Raw genomic sequence first — 15,032 nt, 5'->3', positions numbered from 1 at the left:
TTTTTTCTAGGGGGGCATGGAAAACATTTCGATCCACTTGGATCACCTAGGAGGTTAAAACAATAATCTGCAAAGAAAAATGTAAACATGTTTTGCCTTCAAATGCCCATCAAATGTCTTCTGGGGCCCCAGGAAGGCCCAAAACATACTTTGATTTGAAAGCCAAAATGTTTTAATTGGGGGGGGGGGGGGGCAGGAGCAGGTGCCCTTTGTCTTGAGGGCTTATGCAACCCATCCACTTCTGCTTTAGCTGATGCAGTACTGCCCAAACTTTGCTTTACCCAACTTGCTCAGTACTACAGCCATAGTGATCATACATGTGTCAGAACTGCAACAATGGGTGAGGATTCTGCCAATTCTTTCCAAATGGTTTCCCATCACACATTCTTATAAACCCACCTGTACAACCTCTCCTGTCAAATCCCAATGAATTCTGAACCCAGTACATTTTAGACTGGGTTTAGACATACACTGTTTTGCAAGATTGCGCTGTAAATCAGGACCCCCCCCCCCCCCCCAATGTGATTGAGTGACGTATCACTTCCAGTCACCAAAATGGAAGCTGCCACGGACAGATGCAGAGCACTCAAAATAATTTGTTGGCAGCCCTCAGGCTCCAGAGTAAATGCACCCATTTTGATGTACACAGTGATGTCATACAAAATAACTAACCAGTTCTATTTATTTTTTTAAATGTATACCTGTTAACGAAAAAAGATGCAAGGTGCACCTACACTGTAGAAATAATACAATTTGACACCACTTTAGTGCAGTAGCTCCATCCTAAAGGAGAATGCTAAAGACAAGATCTTTAGCATTCTCTGCCAAGGAATCCTGGTGCCTCACAAAACTACAAATCCCAGGATCCTGCTAGATGGAGCCATGTCAGTTTAAGTGGTCTCAAACTGCATTATTTCTACAGTGTAGATGCACTCCCAATTGTTGTATGAGAACTGTGTGTGGGGATGCACACTTACCTGTAGCAGAGAGGGATCAGGGCCAGTGCTCTCTTATGACCAACTGATCCATCCTTCCCTGATGAGGGCTGCCCATAAGGTGGCAACAACTCCCTCCCTCACCCCTCTACCTTAGCCTTCCCAGGGGCATGTACCACTTCAGCAGAGCAGGGGCTGGCCAGGCAGGTTTTTAGCTGGCTGCTGTTGCTGCCAGAGAGGGCGAATTGGGAATAAATCAAAGCATGCCCCCAGCTGGAAGGGGAAAGCACAAAACTTCTGTGGGTTTTTTGTCCCCAAATTTATTAAACCTGACAAATTTAAAGAGCAAATACAGGTAAACCAGTCCAAACCAATCAAATGACACCACTGGATATATCCATCTCTGAAACTGTAGCACCAACGGCACAAAGGTACTTCATATCACACAACAGTATCATTGCAGCTTCCATTGTCTGTAGGATACAGACACTTGTGTAAATTTGTTCTAAGTTGATTTTACAATCATCAACTTCACAGGAACTTTTCCTGACAAACAGACTTGCCATGCACAAGGCTCAGTTGACATATTTGCTTGGAAGCAACTTGTAGCTTTGTTACATCCTTTTACATCCCTCAATAACTAGTTGGAGATGACAATGTAACATTTCCAAAGTAATGTAAAAAGAGATACATTATACACATCCAGACTAATGAAAAAGGTCAGAAAGTCCCAGGTTTTAATGTGAAGTTCCAGGTTTTGTTCCTGTTCTTTTCAATTTTAATTTGGAGATCCATAACTGTTTGTTTATCACAGAATATTTTCTGTCCACTCCAGATACCAAGATCTTTCATACCAGCTCCCCAGGTCAGTTTATTTAAACCCAGAATAAAATTGGAAAGAACAGGAACAAAATCTTGGACTTTCCAATGAGTCTGGATGAGCCCACAGTAGCTTCAGTTTATAAACATGCAACTCATGTTTTTGTCTTGTAATAATGTGTATGTGTTAATGTTGTTTAATTAGTTGGTTTTATTTATAATTGATTTAATAATTTTTTAAGGGGGGGAGGGAATTTTGATCTACTATGTATTGTATTTTATCGTTGTTAGCCGGCCCGATTGACCTCAAGGGGCGGGATATAAATAAACTTTTATTATTATTATTATTAAGTATATAGTCAACATATTTGCACTGGAGAATTAAAATCTAATACAAGGCAAAAAGCTGCAAATAAGCTGTTTTCATGGAAATCTCAGACTAATATATATGAGGATGCACCAAGGAAAGATAACAGAGGGCAGAAAGGTTTTAAATTAGATCTGGGAAGTGTCAGTTCAGATGCCTCCAATGTCATGAAGTCTGTATGTAGCTTTTGCAAGTCTTGCTGGATGCATCTACATTGTAGAAATAATTCAATTTGACACCACTTTAAGTATTGTAATGCCTTCTATGGAATCCTGAGATCTGTAGTTTTACAAGGTCTTTTATCTTCTCTGCCAAAGAGTGCTGGTATCTCACAAAACAATAAATCCCAGGATTGTGTACAATGGAGCCAGGGAAGTTAAAGTGGTGCTCCAGTTTGTTTCACCAGGGTTTACGCAGAATGAACTTTCTGGTGCACTGCAGCCACTAATTCTTATTCTCAATATGTCTATATATGCAAAAACACTACAGCATTTTCCAAAATCCTTTTATAAAGATGCAAATACTGCCTCAGAACATAAGACACTGCTGCTCACTTGCATTTCAGTCCAACTGTCTTCACAGTCACATATCCAAAGAAGCACGCCAGCTCTTTCATGTAGGACTTTATTGAAATACAGATTATAAACAGCTGGGGTTCTTTGACTCAATATTTCCCACAGAATTATGGACCAACAGACGTCTCCTCTCTAGAATGGAAGTGGGATACATCACCTGCTCTTTACCTACAAACAAAAACAGTGTATTAACAAAAGTATGGACAAAGTTCTGACAGAATTTTCCCTTTTGTTACTACTTATTAAACTACTGACCACCCTTGAATAGCTTCTTCTTTCAAGTTTCACACGAAGCTTTGTGTCTTCCCAAAACTTTTCTAGCAGTTTTCCTGCATATATTACACATATGCTACAGAATCAGACACACCTGTTATTCAGTATGATAACCCCTGCTATATTCCATGTTAGAATTACAGCATACAGTTTACAAAAGTAAAAACTAGAGATGGAACATTTAGTCCAGAGATGGACAACTTTGCTGGGTACATGGGCCAATATTCTGAGCCCCAGGGGATGCCATTCTCCAGAGTAATGGCAAAAAGTGAGGGAAACAGGGAAAAAAGCCAAAAGGTCATTTCTGGCTTTAAAAGAGGATGGTTGTTGGTTTGTTAAACTGTGCAAGGAGGCCGTGGAAAATCCTGAATCCAGTTTTATAATGCTAAGCTTAGGTGATCTCAGTGAGCAAGTGTGACTTTCACTAGCTTTGGATGGCTCGCCAGCTGAAGTCACTATGGGATAGGGAAGCAGGCAATGCTAACTCCCAACTGGATTACTGTAAGGCACTGAACTTGAGACTGTTCTTGGAGTTGACTCAGAAGCTTTAACTAGTGCACAATGCAACTGCCAAAACTGTAAGAGGGCCAAGTTATGATTCCAAAAAGGCTACTCCCTCTGACAATTTGCTCCGAGTCCCAGTTCAATGTGCTAGTGGTTTGCCTTCAAAGCTCTACCCAGTTTAGAATCCGTGTCCTGCGGGGACACTTCTCTTATTATTCGTTTCTCTGCACCAGTGGTGCTCAACCCTTGACCCTCCAGATGTTCTAGGCTTCAACTTCCAGAAGTCCAGTTCAGCATGGTCAATGGTAAGGGATTCTGGGGCTGAAGTCCAAAACATCTGGGGCAGGAACAAAGGTTAAGAAGCACATAGCTGGACCATGAGGGAGGCACTTCTCCAAGTACCTGATGAAGACCCTTTTGCCTCAGCAAGCCTTTGAGGAGTGATTGCTCAGCCAGAAAGAGTGTTTTATAATGTTTCATGTTGTTATATTGTGCTTTCAACTGTTTCTAATGCTACTGATAATTTAATTATATTCTTAAATATTGTTATGATGTGAAATTTTTAGCTGTATATACTTTAACCTTTCTAAGCTGTCTTGAGTTCTACATTGGGAAAAGGGCATGACATAAATATAATGTAGTGATCACAGTAGCAACAGCAAAAAATAAATGATACTTTGTGATAATGGAGGCTAGGAGGCAACCTTCTGCAATGAGACACAACATTTATGCAATTGATACCTACACTACAACGCAATCTCTAGCACCAATCTCAGCCTATTGTTTGCTCACAGATTTCAAAATAAATTTGCCACTACATTTCATTTTCTATATTAATTATCTTTAATACTTTCACTGTGTTTTTGTGATTCTCAACATAAGGTTGTATTCCACCTTGGGGTTTAGGACGCTGAAACAGTGTTTTAATAAATAAAGTAATAAATCTTGGCTTTCCACAACCCCTCTGCTCTGTGCGCCTGAGAGATGAACACCTGTTTGCTTGTCTACAACAAGGATGATACAAAACAAAACTGCAAAGTGTAAGGATTTATGCAAAATGAGCCATTCAAAACCATGCCCTTTGTGAACAAAAACAAATAAGCCATCCATCACTAAATTTCTGACCCCTTTATTTCTACTTTTTCACCCCTTGATGGCTAGTTTACATCACTACTTTACCTGTTGACTTTGGCTGAAACTCGCTTTTTGAATAGTCCTTAGTGCCTAGTTGTAGTTGTTAAAAACAAAAAGAAGAAAACATGCAGTGAAGCATTAGCAATGTAAATTAAGCCAAGATACTTAGTGTGATTTAAACAAACATGCAGTGCAGAGCAGAAATACAAACTGGAACCAATTAAGACAAAATTATGTAGCAACACCAAGTCAGTTGATGACATGAATTGACTAATGGAAGAATTAAAAGCACAACCATTTCCCATTCTTCACAACACTAAATTAAGTGGTAATATGAGTTTTACCCAACGTTAAACTGTAGTATGAGTTTTTCTAAAAACAGGTACATCAACCTGTGTAAGTTTAGTTTATGGTATTTATTGCTACAAGGTATGGTGAAAGGCATTTGCTAAAATGGCTATCAGAAATGGAAATTAAAAGTGGTACCTCGGGATACGAAATACCCAGGTTACGAAATTTTCGGGATACGAAAAAATCCCATAGGAAAACATTGTTCCGGGTTACGAATGTTTTTTCGGGTTACGAAAAAACTTTTGGTGCTTTTTTCGGCTTTTTCGCACGGAATCGCGGCTTTTCCTTATTAGCGCCTATGGCAATTCGGCTTACGAAGGCTTTTCGGGTTACGAACGGTGCCACAGAACGAATTAATTTCGTAACCCGAGGCACCACTGTAGAGTCTCTGTGCTCAGAGGCAATGTATCTCTGAATAAGCATCACTGGAGAGTAGCAGCAACAGGCTACTTCTTTACTATCCTGCCTGCTGGAGTCATTAGAGGCAACTCATTGGTTAGAGAAATCAAGGGCTTACACATCTCTTTAGAAAAAAGACACAGACAAAAGCATATCCCCAGAGTGCTTTAGCATTAGCTGCTGCTGCAATTTTAGGACACCATGCATCATTGGTCATTAGCCTTTTGAAAGCACAGCCAACTCTTTTTTGGTGCCTTGGTCAAACAGCACAGACAAAATCCAGTCTGCCTACTGGAGTTTTGCTTCCTCTTTTGTTTACAGCTTGTGAAAATACTTACAGAGCCGCAGCACCAGAAATGATCTCAATAAGTTCCTTGGTGATAACTGCTTGGCGGGTGCGGTTGAACGTCAGAGTCAGCTTGTCAATCATCTCAGCTACCAAGAGAGACGGAACAAGTCAGGTGGCAACACCAAGGACACTCATGAGAAATTTAAAAATTCTACTTACCCATTACTGTGATTAAGGAAGAGTCTCAATTGTTTATCTATCTATATGTATTCAGACTCAATGGCTTGGAGGCAGCTAACTTTAAATTTTCTGAAAACTGTGAACTGCCAACAATATTGAAAAGCTGGCGCTATCCTACATGTCAATTAAAGTCAAGCCAACACACTGATGCTTCCCTTGATCAGAGCAACAGCACATCACGATGGGCACATTGCTTAGTTCTCCCTATGTTCTCAAAGTCATAATTTCCAGCCCTTCCAGCAGGCAGTCCTTGTGACAAATTTTACATGCCAATTTGTTAACCTTGCAGTTCATGTAGTGAATCCAGAATGTGGATTGTACTGTTACAGCTAAAAAGGGGGAAGGGAACCAACTTCTATCAGTCCCAGTCAGTATGGGAAGTAGTTGGGGTGATGGGAGTTGCAGTCCATCAAGTGGAGAGTCCCAATGCCCCGCCTCTGTTCTAGAAGAAGAAAATTGATCAAAAGGTCACCTTCCAAAATTCCAGCAAGGAGGTATCAAATATAAACTCTCTTTTAAAGGAGAGTTGCATTTTGAGCTAATCCACTTAATATAGGCAGATACCTAGAATGGTGAATGGATGGACATTTGTGCAATCAACTTTCAGACTTGAAGGTAATCTGGTCATATTTCAAAAGTAAAATCTATCTATGGTGCATTATAGACCACCCCTTTGGGGCAGCCTATAGGCACTCCTTTCCCCGCTGGATTGGGGCCTCAGCTGCCAGAGTGGCAGCCTCCAAGGCCCCGATCCGCTGCTTTCCAGGCCACTTCCCCGTGGCCTGGAAAGCGGTGTCCTTGGGGCTTCATGCCCCAAGGACACCCGATGGTGGCGGGGAGGAGGGTTCTCCCTTGCGTTGCTGGCGCAGCTGTCTAAAGGCTGTGCCAGCGACGCAAATCGCAGAAGGAGCTCCGTTTCGGAGGCGGCGCGTTCGTGACGTCGTAATGGCAGCCCCTATGTGTATAGGGCGCCACCATTTTGTACGTCCTGGGGACGTACTAGGGTTAGGTGCATGCATAAGGCACGCACTTTCCCTAACCCTAGTATGTCCTCAAGATGTATTTTACGCCCGTCTGTACCGGGCCTAAAATATGTAGTTTTAGTTCCTCTCTTTTGTCTACAGCTTGGTAGTTTCTGCCAACTCAACACAGTATGCTACAAACTCCATAGAGTTCTTACAGGCATTTTTGCTTGCATTGTCCATGGCAGTCATCCTAGCACTCTGTTCGCTCGTGGTAGACTCCTTCAGTGAGTAGAAGATTATGTTCGCCAATGTAAATTCCTGATAGTTTCGCAAGACATCTGCATCAATGTCATCATAGATACTAATGCTTTCTGCAAAAGCAAGAACAATGAACAAAACCTATTTATTGCAGTTTTAAAATGTATTGGATACAATATATTAAAGCTCAAACCAAGCACAGTTCCAAAGTGATTTCAGATTACATTTCATTATTACATAAAAGGAGACCCACAGACTTTCAATTTTAACATTCACCAAGATTAGCATTTCATCAGTCTGAACCTTCTCTGTGAAAGTTTGCTGCTGCTTTATTCAGGAAACAGCAGCACAGCTTCTGACAAAGAAAACTAGTTTGGACCTAATGGATCTGGACAACTCTCTCTCTTTTGGGGGCAAAATATTTAAAAGTGTTTCACTAAAAGCCAAAATGGCTAACAGAGGCCATCTAACTTCGAATATATCCAGTGACTCATTGGAAAAGATGTTAATGCTTGGTAAAATGGAAGGCAGAAGAAAGAAGGAAGACTGCATTACAGGTGGAATAATTCAATCAAGGAAGCCATGGCCCCGAGTTTGCAAGACTTTAGCAGGGCACCTGATGGCAGGGGTTCTTGAAAGTCTCTCCTTTATAGGGTCACCATAAGTCAAAGTTGATTTGACAGCAAAACAAGAAAAACCTATTGAATAGTGGGGTTATCTCTTAGCTTCTTGTGATTTTGAAGGAAACTGTCTACAAGTGGCAGCTCCGATATAAATTCTATTCTGCTTTTGGGACAGCTAAGCTTTGCCTTTGTGGAGATGACTTATGCCAACTAACCATCTCATCTATTTGTCCTGCCTGAGCAGGTGATGACACAGTGCTGCAATAATTCCAGCTTTTCTTGGATGGCTAATCTCAGACTGCACTGTTGGATGAGCTCAGTTTCACCCATGACCTTTTATATGTAGGTGAAACAGGGTTTCATTAGGTTCTCCCATGCTTTTTAACATCTTTAAGAAGCTGATGGAAGATGCTGCCTGGAGATGCTATCAATATCACATGGTTATAGCTTTACATTTCTTTTCCATCCATGAATCCCAGGGAATCCATGTAACAAATGCTAGGATGCTGTTCTAAGACAGATGAAGCAGAAAAGACTGAAAATGAAACCCAGTAAGAGACCCAGCCTTGAGAGCTGGTAGATCTATTGATTCTGGCTGGGTTAGCACTCCCCTGAAGGACCATGCACAGAACCTAGGAAGGTTCTCCTCACTGTTTTGGAGAAAATCCAGTTGCAGACTCACATTGAGCAACTGGCCTGGCCTAACTTACCTAAGCTATAATTAATATACCACTTGTCCATTTTAATGCACTTTATACAGAACTAGTTCTCAACATGGAAACTTCAATTAGTACAAAATGCAAGTAAATAAGGTGGTGGTGGGGAGGCCTGTTTCAAGTATGCAACATGGCACCTGCACCAGTAGCAAATCACTACCAGTGCATTTCCAGGCTCAATTCAAAATGACGGTGTTCACCCTTAAGGCTTTAACTGGATTGGGACCAGACTATTTTTAAAACTGCCTACACCTGTGTGTTCCTGCCTGCAATTTTAATAGAAGTACTATTGTTGTGCCTCTGCCTTCACTGAATCAGGCTACTATGGCAAGCACATAAAACAAGGTCTTGTCAGTGGTGGCCCCAGAGTTATGGAAGTCGTCAATTAATATTCACTTGGGCTCTTCATTTCTGGCCTTCAAAAAAACCTTTAAATAGTTATTTGTACCACTGCATTTGCTCACATCTAGACATCCTCTCTATGAGGCTATTTAATTTATACAGAGATTTTTTGCATAATGTCCCATTGCTCCTTTTCTCCTTCTTTCTTTCCATGTATATGGATTTGAAAGGGCTTGGCCCTGAGAAGTGGCTTATGACTGTGGGGGGTGGGGATAAGAATGCTGCAAGCATTTACTGACTAACTTGCCAAATGGTTTTTCAGTACTTACCTGCACCTGAAACAGTCTCAAGGGAATAGATTGGTTTCTCATCTGTCTTGTATGAAATGACAGACCTATAGGAAAAAGAAAAGTACTTTAATTAGATTTCTTGGTGTAAAAAAATCCATCTGCTTAATTCTGAAACCATTTTTCAGCCAGACACATTCAGGTAGCTTGCAAAAAGCTCTGCAGCAATATGTTTGGTATTCTGATCACTTGCTCCAACTATCTGGAGCCTTCAATTCTAACTGCACACAAAACATTGCTAATTCCTACCTATGCTCCAGAGTGGCTTGAATAATACAGTAATTCAAGCCCTCACTTGTATAAATTGCAGTGAGCACCTTAGAAATCTTCACATCTGGTGAGTTAAAGGGTAGAAACCCCATATTTGGCCACAGTGGTGGGACTGCCTAAGAGGAATCCTCACAATTGATGGCACTGATGAGATTGCTCAAGTGTAAACTCCACAGTTGGTGGGAAAACGGTCAGAAAATCCCCATGTTTGGTGACCACAGCAGGGGGATAAAAGGTGGATCTCTAATATAAAGGGTGGAAACCCTCACATTTGGTGGCAGCTACACAACTGCCTGAGGGGAGAACCTCCACAAAGTTCTTGTAAAAAAAAAAAAAAAAAGGGGGGGGAAGACCACCTAAAGAACTTGATCATCATATACTATGTTGAATTGTATTATCTCTTTCAATACAGATACTCCTGTTCCCTTGGAAAATTGCACAACTTTTATGTTTTAGCCGAATTTCACAGTTACTCTTGCCTGAATCGATTGTAGATGACAGAGCCTTCATCAAACTCGTATCCAGAATTCAACAGCTCCAAGGCGATCACTGACGCATCTCCAAATGTGGGAGGCTTTCTTCCAACTTCTTTAAAGTTGAACAGGAAGTTCTTACCATGCGTCCTAAAATAAATAGTCAATGAGGATATGAAGAAGATCTGGTCAAAACAACATGTTTTAATCACGTCTCAATTACTGCAATGCCTTCCATGTGGGGCTGATTTAGAAATGTCCAGAAGCATTTTATCCAGAATGTGGCAGCTATATTAGCTCATATTGCGAATGCCTCTTACTGGGAAGATGAAGCTCTTACTGAGAAACTCTACTGGCTTCCAATTTTTAATGGCTTCATATAAAATAGGGCATTTATGGCTTCAGTCCAGAATATTCCTCTGTACAAAAAAGCTTGCTTATTCACTCCATCAATTAATGTATCTCCCAATGCATCCCAGTGATTCCCAAAACATATCTAGTTAGGTCCAGCTAACTAAGTAGCTGTACCTAACTTTCTATTGAGGGAAAGTCATTTTGCTTCTTCATTATCTTCATTATCACCAGCTATCTGCATAATGAAGATTTTCTTATTTATGAAAGCCTTTAAATCCTAGCATTTTAGCTCTTCAGGAAATGGTTTTAGTAGTGCTCTGGACTGCTGTTTGCTGGTTTTCATCATTTATTTTTAATATGCTAATAGCAGTTGTCTTATTATCATTTCTCTTTTACTAGCCATCTTAAAATCTTTGAGGAAAAATGGAAGACTACTCTCCTCCTTCCTCATGTGCAGCTTTTGTGGATTTGATTATTCATGGATTTTATTAATATTCTCTCTAGGAATATCTGGGACCTCCAGGACAATTTTATGGTCAACTTTAACTAAAAGTCGCACTGAAGGACCTAGAGATTCCTAGAGAAAACACTCCACTAGGCCTTTGTAGCTCCTCCAGTGCAATTCTATGGTCAATGTCTGGCAGATGGTGACCACAGAGATGCACTGTAGGACCTAGAGATTCCTAGAGAGGTGTTCTCTTAGGTAAAAACATAGTGTTTTTGTTATTTGCAGTTTTCCCACTGTTGGTAGCTTTGCTCTCAGTGGCCTTCGGTGAGTACCACCACTTTACAGTAAAATCCCAAAGCATGTTCAAGTGATGCGGAGAATAATTTTTCAGTAAAAATAGGTCCTTATAAGCTGAAGTGTCAGTGTTAACTGTCAGATACACAGGTTATTTTTCCTGTTACCTATGAAGCAGGGCTCTCAGCTTGTCACCCACTCCAACCACCATGACTTCTTTACCCGCCTCTGTGAGGCTGGCAATCTGACTCTTGATATTTTTAGCAATAGATGAATGGATAGCACCACACAGACCACGGTCAGATGACACTCCAACAATAAGGTACTTCTTTTTGTCCTCAGGTGCTTTGATTTCTGCTTTCTCATACAGAGCTAGAAAAAGAAAGAAAAACAAATGTATCCTTCATAACTGACCATCATGAAAATACTGTGGCCTCAGAAAACCATGACAGCATTTGAGCTAACTAGAATAACTCTTACGGATGGGTCCCCAAGGGATAGTTTTGCTAAGTCTGTTACAGCAAGACTAAGACCTAAACCCAACTGTGAGCTCTAACTAGATTAGACCAATCAATGGAAATTTAGTAATTCAAAAAGTTCTATTGATCCAATGGGTCTACTCTAGTTGAGACAAAAAATCTACCCAACAGAAATATCTATTCAGTAGAAACTCACAAGCTTCTTCAGCCTTATTTACCTTTCTGTAACTGAAAGCTTTTTTAGTTCCCATTCCCTGTATTAACAAGATTGAAGTACTTGCCACTGAGGATGGATAACAGTATACATAACATCCTCCTCAGCTTGGAGGGAGTAACTCTTAGTTACTATAAGTGAGAAGACACACCCAAACAAAGAAGACATACTGGCTGAAATCCTCTTTGGGTAAATGGACTGTAACAATGCACTCAGGCAAACTTTGTTGTTTGTCTCCCCTTCCAGAGGCAGGGGGAAGCCAAGAATCATCCAGATATGTCCTTACAGCTAGATACACAACAAAGGCATGTTTCAGGTCCTCCAAGAGGTTGTTGCTGTGTATCTGGCTAAAGGGACATAAACATATATTTCTCAGCCTCCCCAGCCACTACATAGACATACCCGGGGGGAGGGGGGTGCTGTAGGGGGAAGATGAGTTGTGAGGGGTCATTGCACAAGGGTACTGAATTCCGTTCTACACAAGGATCATAAAGAAATATATGCCAGTGTTGCCCTGACATATGTCACTAACACATATAACACCAACCAAAGAATATGGCATGCATTCTATACAAGCCCAGATTTCTGCACAAAATACATCATCCTGAGAATTTTATTTTAATTTTAAAAAAATCCCTCAACATCTCCAGTACATATGGCCATAAAGACAGGCTTGCAAGTACATGAATAAAAGCCAATGAAGTCTCCAAAGCAAGAGGAGTCCTCATGTTTCTACTAAGAGAAAGCAGCTTCAATGTCGTATATGGTTCCTAACCATTCCACACACAGTAGTGTAATACATTTTAAAAAGCTGTATCTATTAGCCATTGCAAGCTGTTAACAACCAGTGCAATGTCTAGTGGCCTTACTGAATACATACTTAACAAGTTGCTTGCGAGCCTACTGTACAAGCCTGGTTAAAGTACTTCATCAGATAGTTCTAGGTCAGAAAATACTAGATGGATTTTGTCTTTTAATGAAATATCTTCTCAGAGAAAAGAAGTTAAAAATGGTAGTTGCAAACTCAGTTACAAAAGAGGCAGCCCCCTTACCCAAAGCTCCTACGCCATAAACTCTGGCAGGCTTTAACTCTCTTTCTGCTCTGGCATACTTTGCTGCAGAAACCATCTTCATGGACTTGGTGATTTTCTGGATGTTTTTGATTGACTTCAGGCGCCGGGTAACTATACAGATGAGAAAGTATAGACTGAGATAAATTTCAAGCAGGCATGGGGATGGGGGGTACCATAAGAATAATAACAGTAAGCACAACTGTCCCTCCATTCTCACGGACTTGAGATCTGCGGTCTTGAATATTCATGGAGGGGCGACTTTGTTATTTTCAATGAAGCACGCCCCCGTGGCACACACCTAGCAAAGGCGTGCAGGCAAGCGCCCCATTTAAGCCTATGCGGCTTGAATATCGGCGAGTCTCCATTTTCTGGGGGGGGGGGGGTTGAGATCCACGAAAATGGATGGCCCATTGTACTACTTTGTCAAATAGGTTAAGCCCAGTTTATCTATTGGAGAATACTGTGTATGCTCATTATAAAGCCAGCCCAGTGAATAGGACCCAGAAGTTATATTATTCACAGAGAAGGTTAACTATTAGCTAATACAATCAATTCCATTAACAGAGCCAGCTAGCTGACAAGGCAGACTAACAAAAGCTTTAAGGCTTCTATTTCTTCAGTGAAGCAGCTTGTGAAGACAACCCTCCCATTTCAAAAATGGTGATTTGTTCTATCCTACAATTTCTGGGGCACCCTCCTAGACACTGTAAGATTGCAACCTCCATTTATGGATGTAACCTGGTAAATTCTGAATCCTTTCTAAAGCAGGGAAAGGCCATTCCAAATTAGAGGAGATTTCCAGGTCAACATCCAAAGCAAGCAGGACCCTGAACATGACTTTAGCACCAAAGGTTTCAGAATTCAAGGGCTATCATTCCTTGTTTGCCACCCCACAAAACTATGCACTCACAAATATATAAAGAATACTTACTGTCTTTCAAAGTTGCCATATTTCTCACTTGGACCCTAAAAAATTAAACACAAGTTGCATACTTTACTAGAAGCCTTACTTTTTATTGGTAGAATTAGGTCCAAAACACACCGCAGAAATAATCCCGTTTGAGACTGCTTTAACTGCCCTGGGTCAATGCTAGGGAATTCTGGGAACTGTAGTTTTGTGAGACATTTAGCCTTCTCTGTTGGAGAACTCTGGTGCCACAATAAACTACAGTTCCCAGGATTCCCTAGCACTGAGACAGGGCAGGTAAAGCGGTCTCAAACTGGATTATTTCTGTGGTGTGTTTTGGATTTAAGACAAAATTTGTGTTGCTGCAGAAGGCCACTTCCGGCCTAAATAGAAGTACTGTATATATACTTGACAGGCATACGTTTATGCAACATACCTTCATTTAAGGCAGGCATACTTTAGGCAAGCAACTGAAGGTCAAAGTGCAGGCCTACCAAGACTAGCTTATGTATACCATTCCCTTCTGCAAGAGAAAATAAAGCACTATTGCAATGAAGGGATTGAAAAAGGCTGTGGAGAAGCTGGAGCGTCTCCAAAGGAGGTCTGGAAAGCATGCCTTAAGAGGACTCAGGGAGCAGGGGAGGAGAGGGTTAAGGGGTGATAGGATCGCCCTCTTTCAAGGTTTGAAGGCGTTGATAGATAAAGAAAATAAAGGTCTGAAGGAGGGAGCAAGCTTGTTTTCTGCTGCTCCAGAGAACAGGACCCAGTGGAGCAATGGCTGCAAGCGGCAGGGAAAGAGATTCCCCATGAAGGCTAGAAAGGCCTCCCTGACAGTCAGGGCTGTTCGAGGGAGGAGCACGGGACGGACTTGCCCACAGGGAGAGACTCTCTGGAGAAGACTGGCCCTGAGGGAACCACGGGGCAACGAATCCCATCATCCTCCGCTCTGGGCCCAGGACAAGTTCCAACTCCCAGAATTCCACAGCTTTGAGCCAGAAAAGGGTTAAAGCGGTGTCAAACCGCGTTATTTCTGCAGTGTGGATGCACTCTCGGCCCCAGCGCCTCCCTTTCCCCCGAGGAGGCCTTTCCAGAGTACTACCATTGCGGCTGGGAAGCAGCGGCGGCGACGGCGGCCAGGGCGGCTCCTCGGGAGAACATCGTGGCTCCAAAGACGGCGGGGCCTCTCCGCTTCCTCCTTCCTTCCTTCTCTCCGCGGCCTCCTTCACCAACTGCCCGCCCGGCCCCGGCTGCTGAAGGTCAGGGACGCCACACTGCGCATGCGCCACCGCCGGGCGTTCACCTCAAGGAGAACTCTGTTCATTCACTCGCTGGAAGAGAAAGCCGACGAAGGAAGGACAGCTACCGCTTCCGGGTTAAGGGGCG

At 41.9% G+C, this 15,032-nt stretch overlaps 1 protein-coding gene across 3 annotated transcripts; it reads right to left on the bottom strand.

Moving 5' to 3' along the window:
* Positions 1-2,729: 2,729 nt before the first annotated feature.
* ATP5F1C (ATP synthase F1 subunit gamma) lies at positions 2,730-14,950 on the bottom strand. 3 transcript variants are annotated; one of them, XM_042468696.1, is made up of 10 exons: positions 14,749-14,950; positions 13,674-13,708; positions 12,722-12,853; positions 11,144-11,348; positions 9,887-10,030; positions 9,120-9,184; positions 7,067-7,222; positions 5,696-5,792; positions 4,653-4,697; positions 2,730-2,864 (listed from the first exon to the last, which is right to left on the bottom strand). In XM_042468696.1, the coding sequence occupies exons 1-9, from the start codon at positions 14,805-14,807 to the stop codon at positions 4,691-4,693; spliced, it is 900 nt and encodes a 299-aa protein (XP_042324630.1). In that variant the 5' UTR covers positions 14,808-14,950; the 3' UTR covers positions 2,730-2,864; positions 4,653-4,690. The 3 variants fall into 3 exon arrangements, with proteins under 3 accessions (XP_042324630.1, XP_042324631.1, XP_042324632.1); XM_042468697.1 differs by lacking the exon at positions 4,653-4,697; XM_042468698.1 differs by lacking the exons at positions 2,730-2,864; positions 4,653-4,697 and having other exon boundaries at positions 5,692-5,792.
* Positions 14,951-15,032: the final 82 nt, after the last annotated feature.

The sequence above is a fragment of the Sceloporus undulatus genome, chromosome 5 (assembly GCF_019175285.1).
Source record: "Sceloporus undulatus isolate JIND9_A2432 ecotype Alabama chromosome 5, SceUnd_v1.1, whole genome shotgun sequence".
Classification (NCBI taxonomy): domain Eukaryota; kingdom Metazoa; phylum Chordata; class Lepidosauria; order Squamata; family Phrynosomatidae; genus Sceloporus; species Sceloporus undulatus.
This window is presented reverse-complemented; position numbering and strand designations above follow the sequence as displayed.

Coding starts and splice junctions, on each gene's coding strand:
- ATP5F1C (XM_042468696.1), bottom strand. CDS start 14,807: ATGTTCTCCCGAGGAGCCGCCCTGGCCGCCGTCGCCGCCGCTGCTTCC. Junction 12,854..13,673: donor TATGGCAACTTTGAAAGACA/GTAAGTATTCTT, acceptor TCATCTGTATAG/TTACCCGGCGCCTGAAGTCA. Junction 5,793..7,066: donor CAATGCAAGCAAAAATGCCT/GTAAGAACTCTA, acceptor CTCTCTTGGTAG/CTGAGATGATTGACAAGCTG.